The sequence below is a fragment of the Lontra canadensis genome, unplaced genomic scaffold (genome assembly GCF_010015895.1).
Source record: "Lontra canadensis isolate GAN:19392208 unplaced genomic scaffold, GSC_riverotter_1.0 scaffold32, whole genome shotgun sequence".
NCBI lineage: Eukaryota > Metazoa > Chordata > Mammalia > Carnivora > Mustelidae > Lontra > Lontra canadensis.
The window spans coordinates 20,363,466-20,378,498 of NW_022631026.1; the positions used below are offsets into that span (position 1 = coordinate 20,363,466).

At 47.9% G+C, this 15,033-nt stretch overlaps 1 protein-coding gene across 1 annotated transcript in view; it reads right to left on the reverse strand.

Annotated features, from left to right (window-relative positions):
- The window catches only part of CIB4 (calcium and integrin binding family member 4), a 52,353-nt gene that overhangs the window by 2,236 nt on the left and 35,084 nt on the right, over positions 1–15,033 (reverse strand). Inside the window, exons 4-5 of the mRNA XM_032867033.1 lie at positions 9,784–9,925; positions 196–305 (exon numbers count right to left, since the gene is read on the reverse strand). Coding sequence (XP_032722924.1) covers positions 196–305; positions 9,784–9,925 — 252 coding nt within the window. The remainder of the gene's footprint in view (positions 1–195; positions 306–9,783; positions 9,926–15,033) is intronic.

The window sequence follows — 15,033 nt, forward strand, 5'->3', positions numbered from 1 at the left end:
GCCCTTGGAGAAGATGGCTTGGACACCTGCTCTTGGGGACCCTGGAAGGATGGACCTTGGAGGAAAGACAGGAACTTGGGAGATAGTTGCCTCCAGCCATGTGCCCATTCGTCGGGGCACCCCACCCTGCCTGCCACCCGGGGGCTTTGTGGGATGGCCCGGCCCAACCCAGCCCGTGTGGCTCCGGGCACACACGTGGCTTGTGAGGTCAGCCAGCAGGTCCTCAGACACGTCGTCGCTGTTGAGCAGTCGGAGGACAATCCTCTGCAGGTCCTCCTCATCGATGAAGCCATTCTCGTTAAAGTCTGTGAAGAGGAGGCCGAGTGTGAGAGGAAGGGGGGCTTCCTCAGCCTCCCTCGGGCCAGGGAGCCATGGGCCCATGGAACCTACCCCCTACCCCTGTCCTAGGCGGGCCTGGAGCCCACCTGGTTTCAGTCACTGAATCTTCACAACTGACCTTTTATGAGTCTCACTTTGCCAAAAGGACACTGAGGCCTGGAGGTGTGAGATGTTGGCCCACACTGCTGGTAAGTGGAAGGTGGGATTCGGACCCAGCTAGGCTGGTCCCCAAACCCGCATCACCCACCGCGCTAGGGAAATCTCCACCTCAGATCACATAAGCCACTAAGCGGTTTAGTGGCCGGGAGCAGGGGGCACGGAGGAGCAGATGGACGCCTGGACCTGAGCACGGATCCCTGCTCCTGGTCCTGCTCAGGGTTACCTGAGCACCTCCCCGACTTGCGCTGAGGACAGTGCCCCGGTGTCCACTCCAGCGAGCGCCCTGACCCTTGTCAGAACTTGAAGGGTCCTCCTTTTTGAGTTAAAAAATATGGTCATTCCTATGAAACTACTAGAACACTGTATGTCAACAACAACAAAATATGGGCATTACACAAGCCCCCTCCACACTGGACCCCCCTCCCCGCCGCCGGGTGTGTTTAACCCAGTTCCCTACAGAGGAGCCTTGGAAGGGGTGTCCTTAGGCTTGTCAGTGCCTGCGGCAAGTCTTCTCTACTGGCCTTGAGTGCTTCTACCCCCAGCCTTTGCAGAAGGCAGCCCCCTGCCCGGAGTACCCTCCTCCTTTTCCTCCAAGCCCGGGGATGCTCTGACTTCACCTGTGCTCACTCTCCCGTGCCTCCCTGTGAAGTCTCCCTGACACCCTCAGGCCCAGGCTGGTTCTCTCCTCGCGCTCCAGCAGCTTCTAACACGGGACCTGTCCTCCTGGCATGAGCCTTGCTCTCTTCGGCACCAGGGGCCTAGGGCTGCCTTGTTTCCCTGTAACTGCATCTGCTTCTTGCCACCGCCTCACCATTCGCTCTCGGCAGACACGTGGGTGCCTGCTGGGTGCCCTTCCCTGAGCCAGACCTCAGGGCACAGATGGACCAGACGGGTACCAGTCTGCATGGAGCTCCCAGTCTGGAGGTGCAGGGGGAGACTGCTGGACACCTGAGTAGCTTGGCTCCAGGGAGAAAGGAACAGGCCTCCCAAGGGTTCCAAGGGTTTCCAGATGGGCAAGTTTATGTCTGATTGGAGTTAGGGGGTGTGAATGAGGAAGACTTCTTGGAGGAAGAGGCATCAGAGAAGTTTGGGTTTAAAGGGTTTGGGCCTCCGGAGATGGAAACCGGAGGAGGTGCCAGGGTCACTAGGATAGTGGTGGAGAAGGAACAGCAGGAGAGTGATCGGTCTGGGATGTGGGGAACAGTGGCTTGGAGGTCTAGGAGAGTGAGACCGAGGTTAAGTGTGGAAGGCGGGCTGAACTACACAGAGCCATGGATGCCGAGGGAGGTTCTCTGGGAGAACGCCCCTGCTGCCTCTGGGAACCTCAGCATGGCCCCTACCTCTTCTCGAACCCCCAGTGCAGCCCCTGCTTCTTCTAGAACCCCCAGTGCAGCCCCTACCTCTTCTAGAACCCCCAGCATGGCCCCTGCCTCTTCTAGAACCCCCAGCATGGTCCCTGCCTCTTCTAGAACCCCCAGTGCAGCCTCTGCCTCTTCTAGAACCCCCAGCATGGCCCCTGTCTCTTCTAGAACCCCCAGCATGGCCTCTGCCTCTTCTAGAACCCCCAGTGCGGCCCCTGTCTCTTCTAGAACCCCCGGCGCAGCCCCCACACTGCTCATCAGCCATGCAGTAAGTAAGGGCAGTAAGCTTAGGCAGGTACAACGCCCCCACGACAAACAGATGTGCCCAGCAATGATCTAAGTGCTTTCTCTTCTACTGCATTTAGTCCTCATAACACAGATGAAGACAGTGAGGCACACCGAGATTGAATAACTGTCCCCACTTTCTCAGTCTCAGTTCAGCCTCTTGCCTTTAAATATCTGTGTCCAACCTGGGCTTCTCCTGAACTCCAGGAGCATATCCATCCACAGGCCTTCTTGTCCTCTCCACTTGAAGGTCTGATAGGTCCCTCAAGTTTAAGAGGTCGAAACCCAAACTCTTACCGTGCCCCCCTCCTCCCTGGCCCCAAACTTGTTGCACTCAGCTGTCCCCTTCTTGGCAAATGGGTAATGGCCAATAAGCTTGGAATCATCCTTGACCATGTCCTTGCCTTGCTCCCCATGGCTAAGATGTCAGCAGACCCTCTCTGCTCCCCTTGGAGAGACAGTGGACCCAGCCTGATGACCTCCGCGTGATCCTGCCTCAGGGCCTTTGCACTGTGCTTCCCCTCCCTGGAACACCCACCCATTTAAATGCCAGCTTCTTACCAGAACATGCCTGAAATTGCACTTTCTATCCCATTCCCTGCTTTATTTTTCTCCTAGTGCCCCATACTACCTGACACACTGTATGTTTTACCCATTAGTTCCTTTATTTCTCTCCGCTAAAATGTAAATTCCTCAAGGGCAGAAAGTTTAGTGTTTTGGGTCACTATTGCATCCCCAGCTCCTAGAACAGTGCCTGGAACAGAGTAAGCGCTCACTGAATATTTGTTGAGTCAGTGAACGCGTGAACTATCCAAAGTCACACATTGATAAATGATGGAGACAGTGGTAAACCCAGGTAGTCCAGCTCTGTGGGCAGTCTGTGCTCTGAATCACTCATAACTGCTCATATTATAATGAAGCAGCCAATTTTCAGCTGGGTTTATGACCATCTAAAATGAACACTACACTACATTTCCCAGCCTCCCTTGCTGCTCGATGTGACCCCATATTTGAGATCTCGCCAGTGAGATATAAGAGAAAGAGGCACCAGCAAACTTCCGGGAATGTCTTTAAAGAGAAGGCTATACCTTCTTCGTGACCTTGAGGCCACCTTGGGAATGGAGGATAAGGTGACACCAAGGAGGAACCTACATCCCGGCCATTGCAGAACCACTGAGGACAACTGCCTCTGGGATTCTACACGTTAGAGAAATAACACGTCGCTGCTGGAGATCTTGGAAGCCATCTTGTGTAAACCCCTGGGGGTCCCCTGCCATTTGCCACCAAATTTAACCCGAACTAATACATGATCTGAGCCTCTGTTTCCTCATCCATAAAATAGATAATAGCACCTCCAGAGTGTTGCTGTGAAAATTAAATAAGGAAATGCATGGAAGTCGTCTGGCATGGGGCTTGGAACATAGAAGATGCTCGCTACAGAAGACGTTCATTAGGTAGAGTAGAAGCTCAATTCTGTGTCACTCGAGGGTATTAAATACTGAAAATGCCAACCTTGGAAACTGTGTAATCTCTTGCTTTGAAGAATGGAATCCAGAGTTATGTTGGCCCTGGAATGGAGGAGCAGGTGTACTGAGGTCACTGAATCCTACAGGGGTAGAGCCCAGAACTTTGCCTCTGTTCCCCCAGATAGGATATGGAGGCAGAAAGTCTAACTCAGCACCCCAGTCCTTAAGCAGGTGGCTCTCCCCTGACCAACTGTTTATCAGCCCCAGGACCTGGAGGCTAAGGCCTGAGACGTTCCTCCAAGACTCTCCCTGCACAGCTTTGCTATCTCACATTGTGGGAGAGGGCTGGGAGCAGGTGGAGGGGCGGAGGCACCAGCACCGGGACTAGAGGGAGGGGGCAGCCGCAGTGACATCGCACTGCTGGTAAGAAGCTCCGCAGCCTCTCCCCGAGACCCCGCAGTGTCCCCAGGCATCCTGCTGGCCCAGCTCCCGTATGCAGAGACTGCAGCAAAGTGACATGGCTTTGGTCCCAGGCCATCTGAAGACAGAATAATTTGCTGGAGTAGAATGTAGTCCTGGACAGTTCCCCTCCTTTGGGGGTGCAAGGGCACAGCCGACTGGGAAAGAAGTGGGGGCTGGGAGCTCTGGGCGGCTGGCCAGCCCCTGCAGCCTCAGCAGTCTCAGACCTGCAGTCTTGGGGCCGTTCTGAGAATGGGGGAGGGCCTACCTCTTGCTGTTTCCCCGACAACAGGAAGGTTAGAGAAAGCTTGGAGAATCGGGGCTCCAGAACACTCTTGCCATCATCATCCCAACCTCCCTGTCATGTGACTCCTTGCAATTTACGAAGTCATTTTACAGAAATCAGCCCATGTTGGCTGAGTGACGAAAGGCACGCTTCTCACCATCATTTCTAGGAGAACGGAGCCTGCCTCCCGTGCCTCTCCCAACCCTCAGTCCCGGGTCGGGTCTTGGGGCGGTGTGGCAAGTTCTCCCCGGGGGCGCTCTGGCCCCTGCCGGGAGGTCATTCACATCTGGTGGCAGTTGGCTGATCAGAGCAGGAAGGCAGGGCCTGGGGTATCAGTCGGTCTCTGACAGGTGCAAGTCCCTCCAGAGAGGGGTGGGGATGAATCCGTTGGAGGCCAGGAACGTCCCTCAAAGCAGAAACTGGAACCTAGCAGGTACATCCCCAGTGCTGGATTCTTGACAGATAACCATCCCCTTCCCCCTCGCCTTCCTACTAACAGCAGTGCAATTCCTGTCCAGGGTGACGCCGTATTCAACTTAAAACACCCAGCTTTCCAGTCTCCCTTGCAGCTATCTGTGGCCACGTGACATAGCTCTGGACAAAGCAGTCCAAAGCTGCTGGGTGGGGCATCCAAGAAAGCTTGTTAACAAGATGAAGTTGAAGAGTCAACTTCATCGGTGCCTTCAAAGGTTCATTTGGTTCCTATCCCTCCTCCCATCCTTTTTTCCTCCTGCCTGGAATGAAGATGAGAAGCCTATAGGCACAGAAACCGTCTTGTGATGATAAGAACCACAGTCCCATACTACAGGTGGCAGATCAGGGGGCTTGAAGGGGGCAGACCGTCGCCTACTTCTCCCTGGCTCTGCAGAGCCTAATTTCAGGCTTTTTTTCTCTCTTTTTTTAAACATGGCCACTTGCATACGACTGAATGGAAGCCGAACCGGCACAGTAGCTCCGAAACTCCGCTGCACTTGAGAATTCCCCGGGGATCTTTGAAAAAGCCCACCAGCCGGGGCCCACCCAGCACCCCTACATGAGACCTGCACAGCGGGGGCCCAAGCATCCGTGGGTCTTGGGTCCCCAGATGACAGCAGTGTGCAGTCCCGTTTGAGGACCAGTGAGTTAGAGCAATGTCTCCCAAATGTTAGGATGTGGAGGACCCAGCTGGGGGTCTTGTTAACGTGCGGACCCTGAAGCGGCCTGTGTGCGGGGGGCTGGAGATGCACATTCCTGACCGGCTTCCTGCCAATGTCGCTGCTGGTGCAAGGACCACGCGCGGAGGACCAAGGCATTCGAGCATCGAGTTAAGTCTCTGGACTTTGCCGAAGAAGGATCACCAGGGCCATCACCGTTTTCTTTTCTTTTCTCTTCCTCCTCTTCTGCCCTCACGTCTACCGTTACCACCTCAATGTACTGAGCAGCTCCCACGCGCCAAGCGCCGCGCTCAGAGAGTCACGCATCCCGTCCCTAATCCTGCTGACAGCTCTGTGAGGCAACAAATCTTCTGAACCCAAAGAGAATTCAGATTTGTCTGGGTGTATCTGAGGAAGCCTTGGAGTTTATGAGTCCCCGGGTGTCTATTTGCACAGCTGATTTGCATGAAGGCTTTGTGCTTTATGTTTGGGGGCTGGAGCTCAAGGAGGAAGGAAATCCGTCAAGGGGGCCTGCAGAGAGGGGCTTGAGGAGGACACAAGGACAGCATGGGGGGGCAGAGGGTATCTGGTCCCTTACCAGACCTCAGGCGCTCAGTCTGACCTCTTGGGAGTGAGGACATTCTTCCCACGTCTCAGCCGAACACAGTTTGGCTCCTGTGCCTTGAAGCCTGAAGAGAACCTGCTGTTCTTGTAGCTTCCCTGAAGGTTGGGGTGTTTTTGTTTGTTTAGCTCGGGAAACCATGGAAAGACAGCTGAGGCAGACATCTTTGGGAACATCTGCTCAGCCCACACTTTACCATCTCTGAGAAGTGTCCCCACCCCCAGCAGTGGGCCTCTGGAGCTGTCTGTTCCATGACTCTGCATCTTTTGGGCTGTGGGTGGTTGGACAAGGCTGTTGACCCAGCCAGGGAGTAGTAAGATCATGCGTTTGACTGAGCCATCAGCCTCTCCTGAGAAAATAGGGGACCAGGGTGTTCCTCTTTGGCCCATGGGCACAGAAACAGGAAAGTCTGCAGGAAGAGCAAATGCAGAGAGAGAAGCAGAGAAGATAGACCCGGCAGCCATAGAGAGAAAAGCAGACAGCAGTTGCCTCACTTCCTGACCACTCGTCCCCTGCATCCTTGCGTGGCTGCTTCGGTTTCCCCATGGTTCCATGCTGCTTGCGATGGACAAACTTTAGAGCCCTCCTCCCCGCAGATCTGCCCCTCTTGGTGCTCATGCGTATATAATCTCCATGTCCCTTTTGTGTGGAAGGGAACTGTGACTTACATCTCACCAGCAGAATTTGACAACAGTGATGGGATGTTACTTCTGTGATTACAGTGTTATGAGACTATATCTTACCAGCATACACACCCAAGAGACTCTCTCTCTGGCTGTCTTTGAAGAAGCAAGTGGCCGTGTCAGGGGAGGCCCATGTGGCAAGGAGCACATGTCAGCCTCTGGAAACCGAAGGCAGCCTCCAGCAGATAGCCAGCAGGAAGCCAGGGCTCTAAGCTCCACAGACACAAAGAAATGCACTTGTCAACAACCAGAGTGAGCTTGTAAGTGGATTTCTCCCCAGTTACAGGCAGCCCAGACAGAGCCTTGACTGCAGCCCTGTGATATCCTAGGAGAGGACACATATAAGCTATGCCAGACTCCTAGACCATGGAGACTGTGATATTATAAACATGTTGTCTACATCCACTAGATTTGTGGTAATTTATTACACAGCAATGGAAAATGAATATATTGCTGTTCTTCATCTGTTACCTTTTACACAGGTAAGTCCCTGTTACTGGCCAACTGAAGACTGTTGGCTAAGATGAGATACCTGAGCCTGGGCCAGCACTCTGCTTTGGGAAGAGCTGCTCATCCAGAAGGGCACTGACAGGAGACAGAAGTGGCTGGGGGCAAAATAGCAAGTGCTCTGCAGCACAAGTCCCAGACCTCCCTGGGGATCCCCAGAAGTACTTGCGGTAAGGAAGGAGGATGACTAATGAACAGGTGAGGACCACGAAGCCAATTAAATTTTGGTATGTGATTTCATTTGTACTTAACTCTGCTTGAAGTTCATTATAAATGTGTGTCTTGTATCAAACGTAGGATGTGTGGGGCCATTCCTTCTTCAAATATCTTTTCTTCCCCATTAATTCTTTTCCTTCCATTTTTCAGATTAGATTATTTATACTGAACTATCTTCAGGTTTCTGACTCTTTCCTCTGTCATCTCAATTCTCCTGTTAAGCCCATCCAATGAATTTTTATTTTAGATATTTTATTTTTCACTTTCATATTTTCCATTTGATTCTTTCTTATAGTTTCTGCTTCTCTGTGGAGAATTCCTATTGTTCCCTTCATTATGAATTTCTTTTACTTCACCGGCCAAGGGTTAGTAGCTGTTTTAAGAGACTTGTCAGCTAATTCCAACATCTGGGTCATGTCAGAATCAGGCTCCATCTTGAGACCATATCAGTTTTATTTTTTAATTGTCTATTGAATAGTTTCAGACTGTAGATCAGACATTTCTGGTTTTCCAAAATTTTTGTATATTGAATAATTTTGGATTGTACCTTAGACATTATAAATGATTTATTGTAAAAACTCTGGATTCTGTTATGTTCCTCCAAAGAGTGCTGATTTTTATTTTTTTTTTTAATTTTAATTCTATCAGGCAATTGACAGGACTTAAAGTGCAAACCCTGTCACAGAGGGAACTTGTTAAAATGCAGTGGCCACTCAAATCTCAGTTCTGTTATCTACCTGAGCTGCTTTGAGTCTGCCCTTGTATATATGGTTTAGAGATCTGGGCATAGTTCATACACAGATGTTGGGCTCCCTTCTCTGGCTTTCTTTCACGGTCTCTCCCTTATTTTCACTTTTCAGGAGGAAATTGTCCCAAACTCTCTGATTCTTTAAGTCAGAAAGAGTTCAAGGTTTCTATCAGTCCTGTGTGATGTCCCTCACTGAAAGCCACCTTTAGGCTAAAAAAGTTTGTAAAAAGGGGGAGGGGACCATTCAGTACCATTTCTTTCTTCTAAGTTCAACTCTCTGCTTCTGGTACCATTAGTGCCATCAGGCTGCTGATAAATAAATATCATGTATATAAACCACATATGGTAGATGTGATTTTATTTATTTATTGGGGAGAGAGAGAACGAACCAAGGAGGGGCAGAGGAAGAGGGAGAAGCAGACTCCCCACTGAGCAGGGAACCCAACTCAGGACTCAATCCCAGGACCCTGGGATCATGATCAAAGCCAAAGGAAGAAACTTAACTGACAGAGCCACCCAGGGGCCCAAATATACATATATATTTGAGTTTGTAGTTGCTCTCTGTGGAAATGACAGTATGATAGACGCTTACTCAGCTATTACTGGATACAAAGCTTGAGGACATAGGGCTTACAAAAATACCATTAAGTCCTTTTTACAGATGAGAAAACTGAGCCCTCACAGATCCATCAGGCTTAAAACTCCCCCACTCCATTTTATCCCAGTCCATTTGGGCAAGGCAAGAATAAGATGGTGTCCACTGTGTGGGGACAGGGAGGACCTGGCTGGAAGGGAGAGCATATGAAATGCCAAACTATGCAAGCCTGAATGTACAAGTCCTTTGGGGCCAAAGAGTTGCCACAAAAAGCTTAAAGCCTTGTACATGGTCTGTTTGAAGTCTTCCCAAGATTTCTTTGTTTCTTTCCTTTTAATTTCTTTTGAGAACTCCAGGCATCTCAGCTAAGGGGACATGAGCCCCCTGAAGAACAGAACTTTTGCAGGATCTTATGGCTACCCCAGGCAAAACTAGAGACCAAAAACTGTCATAAGACCTCAGAGATGATCTCTCTCAAACACTTCATTTTAAAGATGATGAAACTGAGGCCCAGAAAGATGAAATGATTTGTCCAAGATTTCTCAGCCATTTTGTGGCTGAGCTAGTTCTGGTGTTCAAATTTCACAATTTCTTCAAAACAAGCATGGCTCCTTCATACCCATATGTAGTCTTCCATCTCTCTCTCTCTCTCACCTGTCTACACTGTTACCCCAAAATACAACACCCATGGCTCTATTTGCCTCTGATGGCATGGAGGGGAAGCCATCTATCCACTGAAGTAGTAGTTCACCACCATTTTTTTTTTTTTAATCTACAGAACTCAAGAAACATGCTAATACCCATAAACACCCAAGTGAATCCCAATGGACATCATCCCACCGGTGAATTGATGTTGATGGATTCCAGATTGGTATTTACTCTATGGCACTGACCCCCACCCACCACCACCACTTAGTCACCCACCATAGATGCGAAAGGCATACTCGATCTTCAGGCTGGGGCAGGCCTGCTCACTGAACACAGATGCCATGCCCAGCACATCCTCAAAGGAGAACATATCGTTGTGGGAGAACACTTTGCAGATTCGGTCTCTGAAAGGGTTGACCTGTGAAAGAGGAGGAGGAGGGGGTGGGAGGCCTTTCAATGTCAGGTTCATTCCTCCCTGGCCCTCACCTGTCTATCAGAAACACAGCAAATTCCTCTCTAGGACCCTCCTCTGCTTTCAGTATGCTAATTCATTCCCACCTACCAGGACTTCTTTCTCCCAATTGCTCAGAGGCCTAGCCCTGCCTGTTCTAAAGTTTTCCTTGCCTATTGGCAGGCCTTATCAGATCCCAACTTTGCTACAGTATCCTAGAATGACCCCCCATGCCTCCCCTCAAGCAACCCAAATTCTTTTTCTTAGATGCGCCTCAGCTAAGAAAACCATTTGATCCCGTGAGTTCACAGAGCAGATCTGAATGACCAATCTGCCCAATTTTTAATTAGTTGAAACAAACTCTGGTTGATTTTTCTGGTCCCCCTTTCACTGACTTTCACTGACAAGGTAACTTTCCAAGTCTCCAAGCTTCATGCAAAATGATTAGTTCCTCCGTTTCAAGCACCCGATGGGCCTATTACCTCCCTCAAGAGCATTTGAGCCCCAGCAGCCCCTCCCACCCCCCACTGCCTCTAGGGGCCTATATCCTTGTCTAACACTCCTTAGGGTTTTCCCAGCAACAGCCAATGCTTAGCCCTCTGGTTTTGATCTCTCCTTTTATGACACATGAAAATTTCTTCATTTCTTTTGAACTAAGCTACATATTAACATCTATGGTTTTAGTTTTATTTGGTGCTCCTATTGTATTTGAGGTGGGAGAGAGAACATTCTGCGTCCCCCCAGGTGGCCATGTAGCTCTCAAGCTTTAGTGAGCAAACGAGGTACTTAAGGTCCTTATCAAAAACATGAAGTGCGAGCCCCCCCCCATAGATCCTATTTTAGAAGGTCTGCGGTGTAGCCCAGCTTCATGGCTGAATCGTGTCTTCCCCCGGATTTGTATGTTGAAGTCTTAACCCCTAGTACCTCAGAATGCCACCTCGTTTGGAAACAGGGTCTTGTAGATACAATTGGTTAAGATGAGGGTGTATGAGGTAGGGTGGGCCCCTAATCCAGTATGACTTCTGTCCTTATTGAAAGGGGGAATTTGGGACACAGAGACACGCAGTGCAGGAGAACACTCTGTGCAGATGGAGGCAGACATTGGTGTGAGGCACCTACAAGCCGAGCAAGAACTGCTGGCATACCACCGGAAGTTAGGAGAGAGGCATGGAGCAGATCCTTCCTCACAGCCCTCTGAGGAAACCAACCCCGCAGACACCTTGATCTCAGCTTGCAAGGCTCTAGAAAAGAACAATAAACTTCTGTTGTTTAAGCCCCATAACTGTGGTACTTTGTCCCATCAGCCTTAGTGAACTAATACCCCTAAGAATTGACATCATAAATAGGGTCCCTTGGTGACAGGGTTAGTGTCCCAGGAGTGGCCAGGGGCTGGGAGAATCCGGGCCACCTTGCTAGAATCTCCAAACAAGCTCCCGCAGTGTCTGCCCCTCCACCCTCTCACCCCCACCCCCCTGCCCCACCGGAAAGCTTACTGTGATGGCCTCAAACAAGCACTGATAAGGGCCATCTACCCCACCATGTGTCCCAGGTCACGTGGGTCTAGCTAAGTGGCTTCACAAATTACTTGACCAAATTTTAACTCAATTAACTCTCGCAAATGGCGGCTTAACAAGATTCCTGCAAAGAAACTACAATGGAAGATAATGCTTATAATGCAAGTGCAGGGGGTCGACCGGGAAACGTCAGGGCCAGAACTTCGGCAGCTTAAAATACAAGTTCTTCTCTCTTTGGTAGTGGAAATGGTGAGAATCTTGTCAGACATAACTGAAGTCCCGGCTTCAGTTCTCATTTCCTGTGGTGAGACAAGCGACGAGCGAGCAGTGAGCCTAAGCATATATCCAACCAGGGAATGGGATAGCAATCTTCCCTCCTCTGGGGGCCCAGCTCCACACTTGGCTTTGCTGGGAGTAGTTGGGAGAAGGGATGGTTGCTAGGAAGCCAGTGCACTCTCTCTTAGGCCCATGTCACGTGACTCTGTTATCTACACACACACACACACACACACACACACACACAGAGCCCTTGTCTTCCAGAGGCTGGGAAGAAGGCAGCTGGTGTGGAAGCCGGTGGTAGCAAGAACAGTGCACAGAACACAACGTAGTGACCACAGATCCTGTCGGAAAATGTAGGGGAAATATTGCTGAAGGTGTGGAGAAATAAGCATCGAAAAATTCCACACCGTGGAAAGGTGGCTACACAGTTGAAGGAAAGTACCGACGTTTCTCACATGGTTTTCCTAGATTCCGTTTCGATCATAAAATACATGAAGAGACACAGGGTATCAGAATGGATAAAAAAACAAAACCCATCTATATGTTGCCTACAAGAAACTCATTTTAAACCCGAAGACACTTTCAGATTTAAAGTGAGGGGGTGGAAAAGAATTTACCATGCTAATGGACATCAGAAGAAAGCAGGAGTGGCAATCCTTATATCAGATCACTTAGATTTTAAACCAAAGACTATAATAAGAGATGAAGATGGACACTATATCATACTCAAAGGATCTGTCCAACAAGAAGATCTAACAATTGTAAATATCTATGCCCCTAACGTGGGAGCAGCCAACTATATAAACCAATTAATAACAAAATCAAAGAAACACATCGACAATCATACAATAATAGTAGGGGACTTTAACACTCCCCTCACTGAAATGGACAGATCATCCAAGCAAAAGATCAACAAGGAAATAAAGGCCTTAAATGACACACTGGACCAGATGGACATCACAGATATATTCAGAACATTTCATCCCAAAGCAACAGAATACACATTCTTCTCTAGTGCACATGGAACATTCTCCAGAATAGATCACATCCTTGGTTCTAAATCAGGTCTTAACTGTTATCAAAAAATTGGGATCATTCCCTGCATATTTTCAGACCACAATGCTCTGAAGCTAGAACTCAATCGCAAGAGGAAATTTGGAAAGAACCCAAATATATGGCGACTAAACAGCATCCTTCTAAAGAATGAATGGGTCAACCAGGAAATTAAAGAAGAATTGAAAAAATTCATGGAAACAAATGATAATGAAAATACAACAGTTCAAAATCTGTGGGACACAACAAAGGCAGTCCTGAGAGGAAAATATATAGCGGTACAAGCCTTTCTCAAGAAACAAGAAAGGTCTCAGGTACACAACCTAACCCTACACCTAAAGGAGCTGGAGAAAGAACAAGAAAGAAACCCTAAACCCAGCAGGAGAAGAGAAATCATAAAGATCAGAGCAGAAATCAATGAAATAGAAACCAAAAAAACAATAGAACAAATCAACGAAACTAGGAGCTGGTTCTTTGAAAAAATTAATAAGATTGATAAGCCCCTGGCCAGACTTATCAAAAAGAGAAGAGAAAGGATCGAAATAAATAAAATCATGAATGAAAGAGGAGAGATCACAACTAACACCAAAGAAATACAGACAATTATAAGAACATATTATGAGCAACTCTATGCCAACAAATTTGACAATCTGGAAGAAATGGATGCATTCCTAGAAACATATAAACTACCACAACTGAACCTGGAAGAAATAGAAAGCCTGAACAGACCCATAACCAGTAAGGAGATTGAAACAGTCATCAAAAATCTCCAAACAAACAAAAGCCCAGGGCCAGACGGCTTCCCGGGGGAATTCTACCAAACATTTAAAGAAGAACTAATTCCTATTCTCCTGAGACTGTTCCAAAAAATAGAAATGGAAGGAAAACTTCCAAACTCATTTTATGAGGCCAGCCTCACCTTGATCCCCAAACCAGACAAGGATCCCATCAAAAAAGAGAACTACAGACCAATATCCTTGATGAACACAGACGCAAAAATTCTCACCAAAATACTAGCCAATAGGATTCAACAGTACATTAAAAGGATTATTCACCACGACCAAGTGGGATTTATTCCAGGGCTGCAAGGTTGGTTCAACATCCGCAAATCAATCAATGTGATACAACACATTAATAAAAGAAAAAACAGGAACCATATGATACTCTCCATAGATGCTGAAAAAGCATTTGACAAAGTACAGCATCCCTTCCTGATCAAAACTCTTCAAAGTGTAGGGATAGAGGGCACATACCTCAATATTATCAAAGCCATCTATGAAAAACCCATCGCAAATATCATTCTCAATGGAGAAAAACTGAAAGCTTTTCCGCTAAGGTCAGGAACACGGCAGGGATGTCCGTTATCACCACTGCTATTCAACATAGTACTAGAAGTCCTAGCCTCAGCAATCAGACAACAAAAAGAAATTAAAGGCATCCAAATCGGCAAAGAAGAAGTCAAACTATCACTCTTCGCAGATGATATGATACTATATGTGGAAAACCCAAAAGACTCCACTCCAAAACTGCTAGAACTTGTACAGGAATTCAGTAATGTGTCAGGATATAAAATCAATGCACAGAAATCAGTCGCATTTCTCTACACCAACAATAAGACAGAAGAAAGAGAAATTAAGGAGTCCATCCCATTTACAATTGCACCCAAAACTATAAGATACCTAGGAATAAACCTAACCAAAGAGACTAAGAATCTATACACAGAAAACTATAAAGTACTCATGAAAGAAATTGAGGAAGACACAAAGAAATGGAAAAATGTTCCATGCTCCTGGATTGGAAGAATAAATATTGTGAAAATGTCTATGCTACCTAAAGCAATCTACACATTTAATGCAATTCCTATCAAAGTACCATCCATTTTTTTCAAAGAAATGGAACAAATAATCCTAAAATTTATATGGAACCAGAAAAGACCGCGAATAGCCAAAGGAATATTGAAAAAGAAAGCCAGAGTTGGTGGCATCACAATTCCGGACTTCAAGCTCTATTACAAAGCTGTCATCATCAAGACAGCATGGTACTGGCACAAAAACAGACACATAGATCAATGGAACAGAATAGAGAGCCCAGAAATAGACCCTCAACTCTATGGTCAACTAATCTTCGACAAAGCAGGAAAGAATGTCCAATGGAAAAGAGACAGCCTCTTCAATAAATGGTGTTGGGAAAATTGGACAGCCACATGCAGAAAAATGAAATTGGATCATT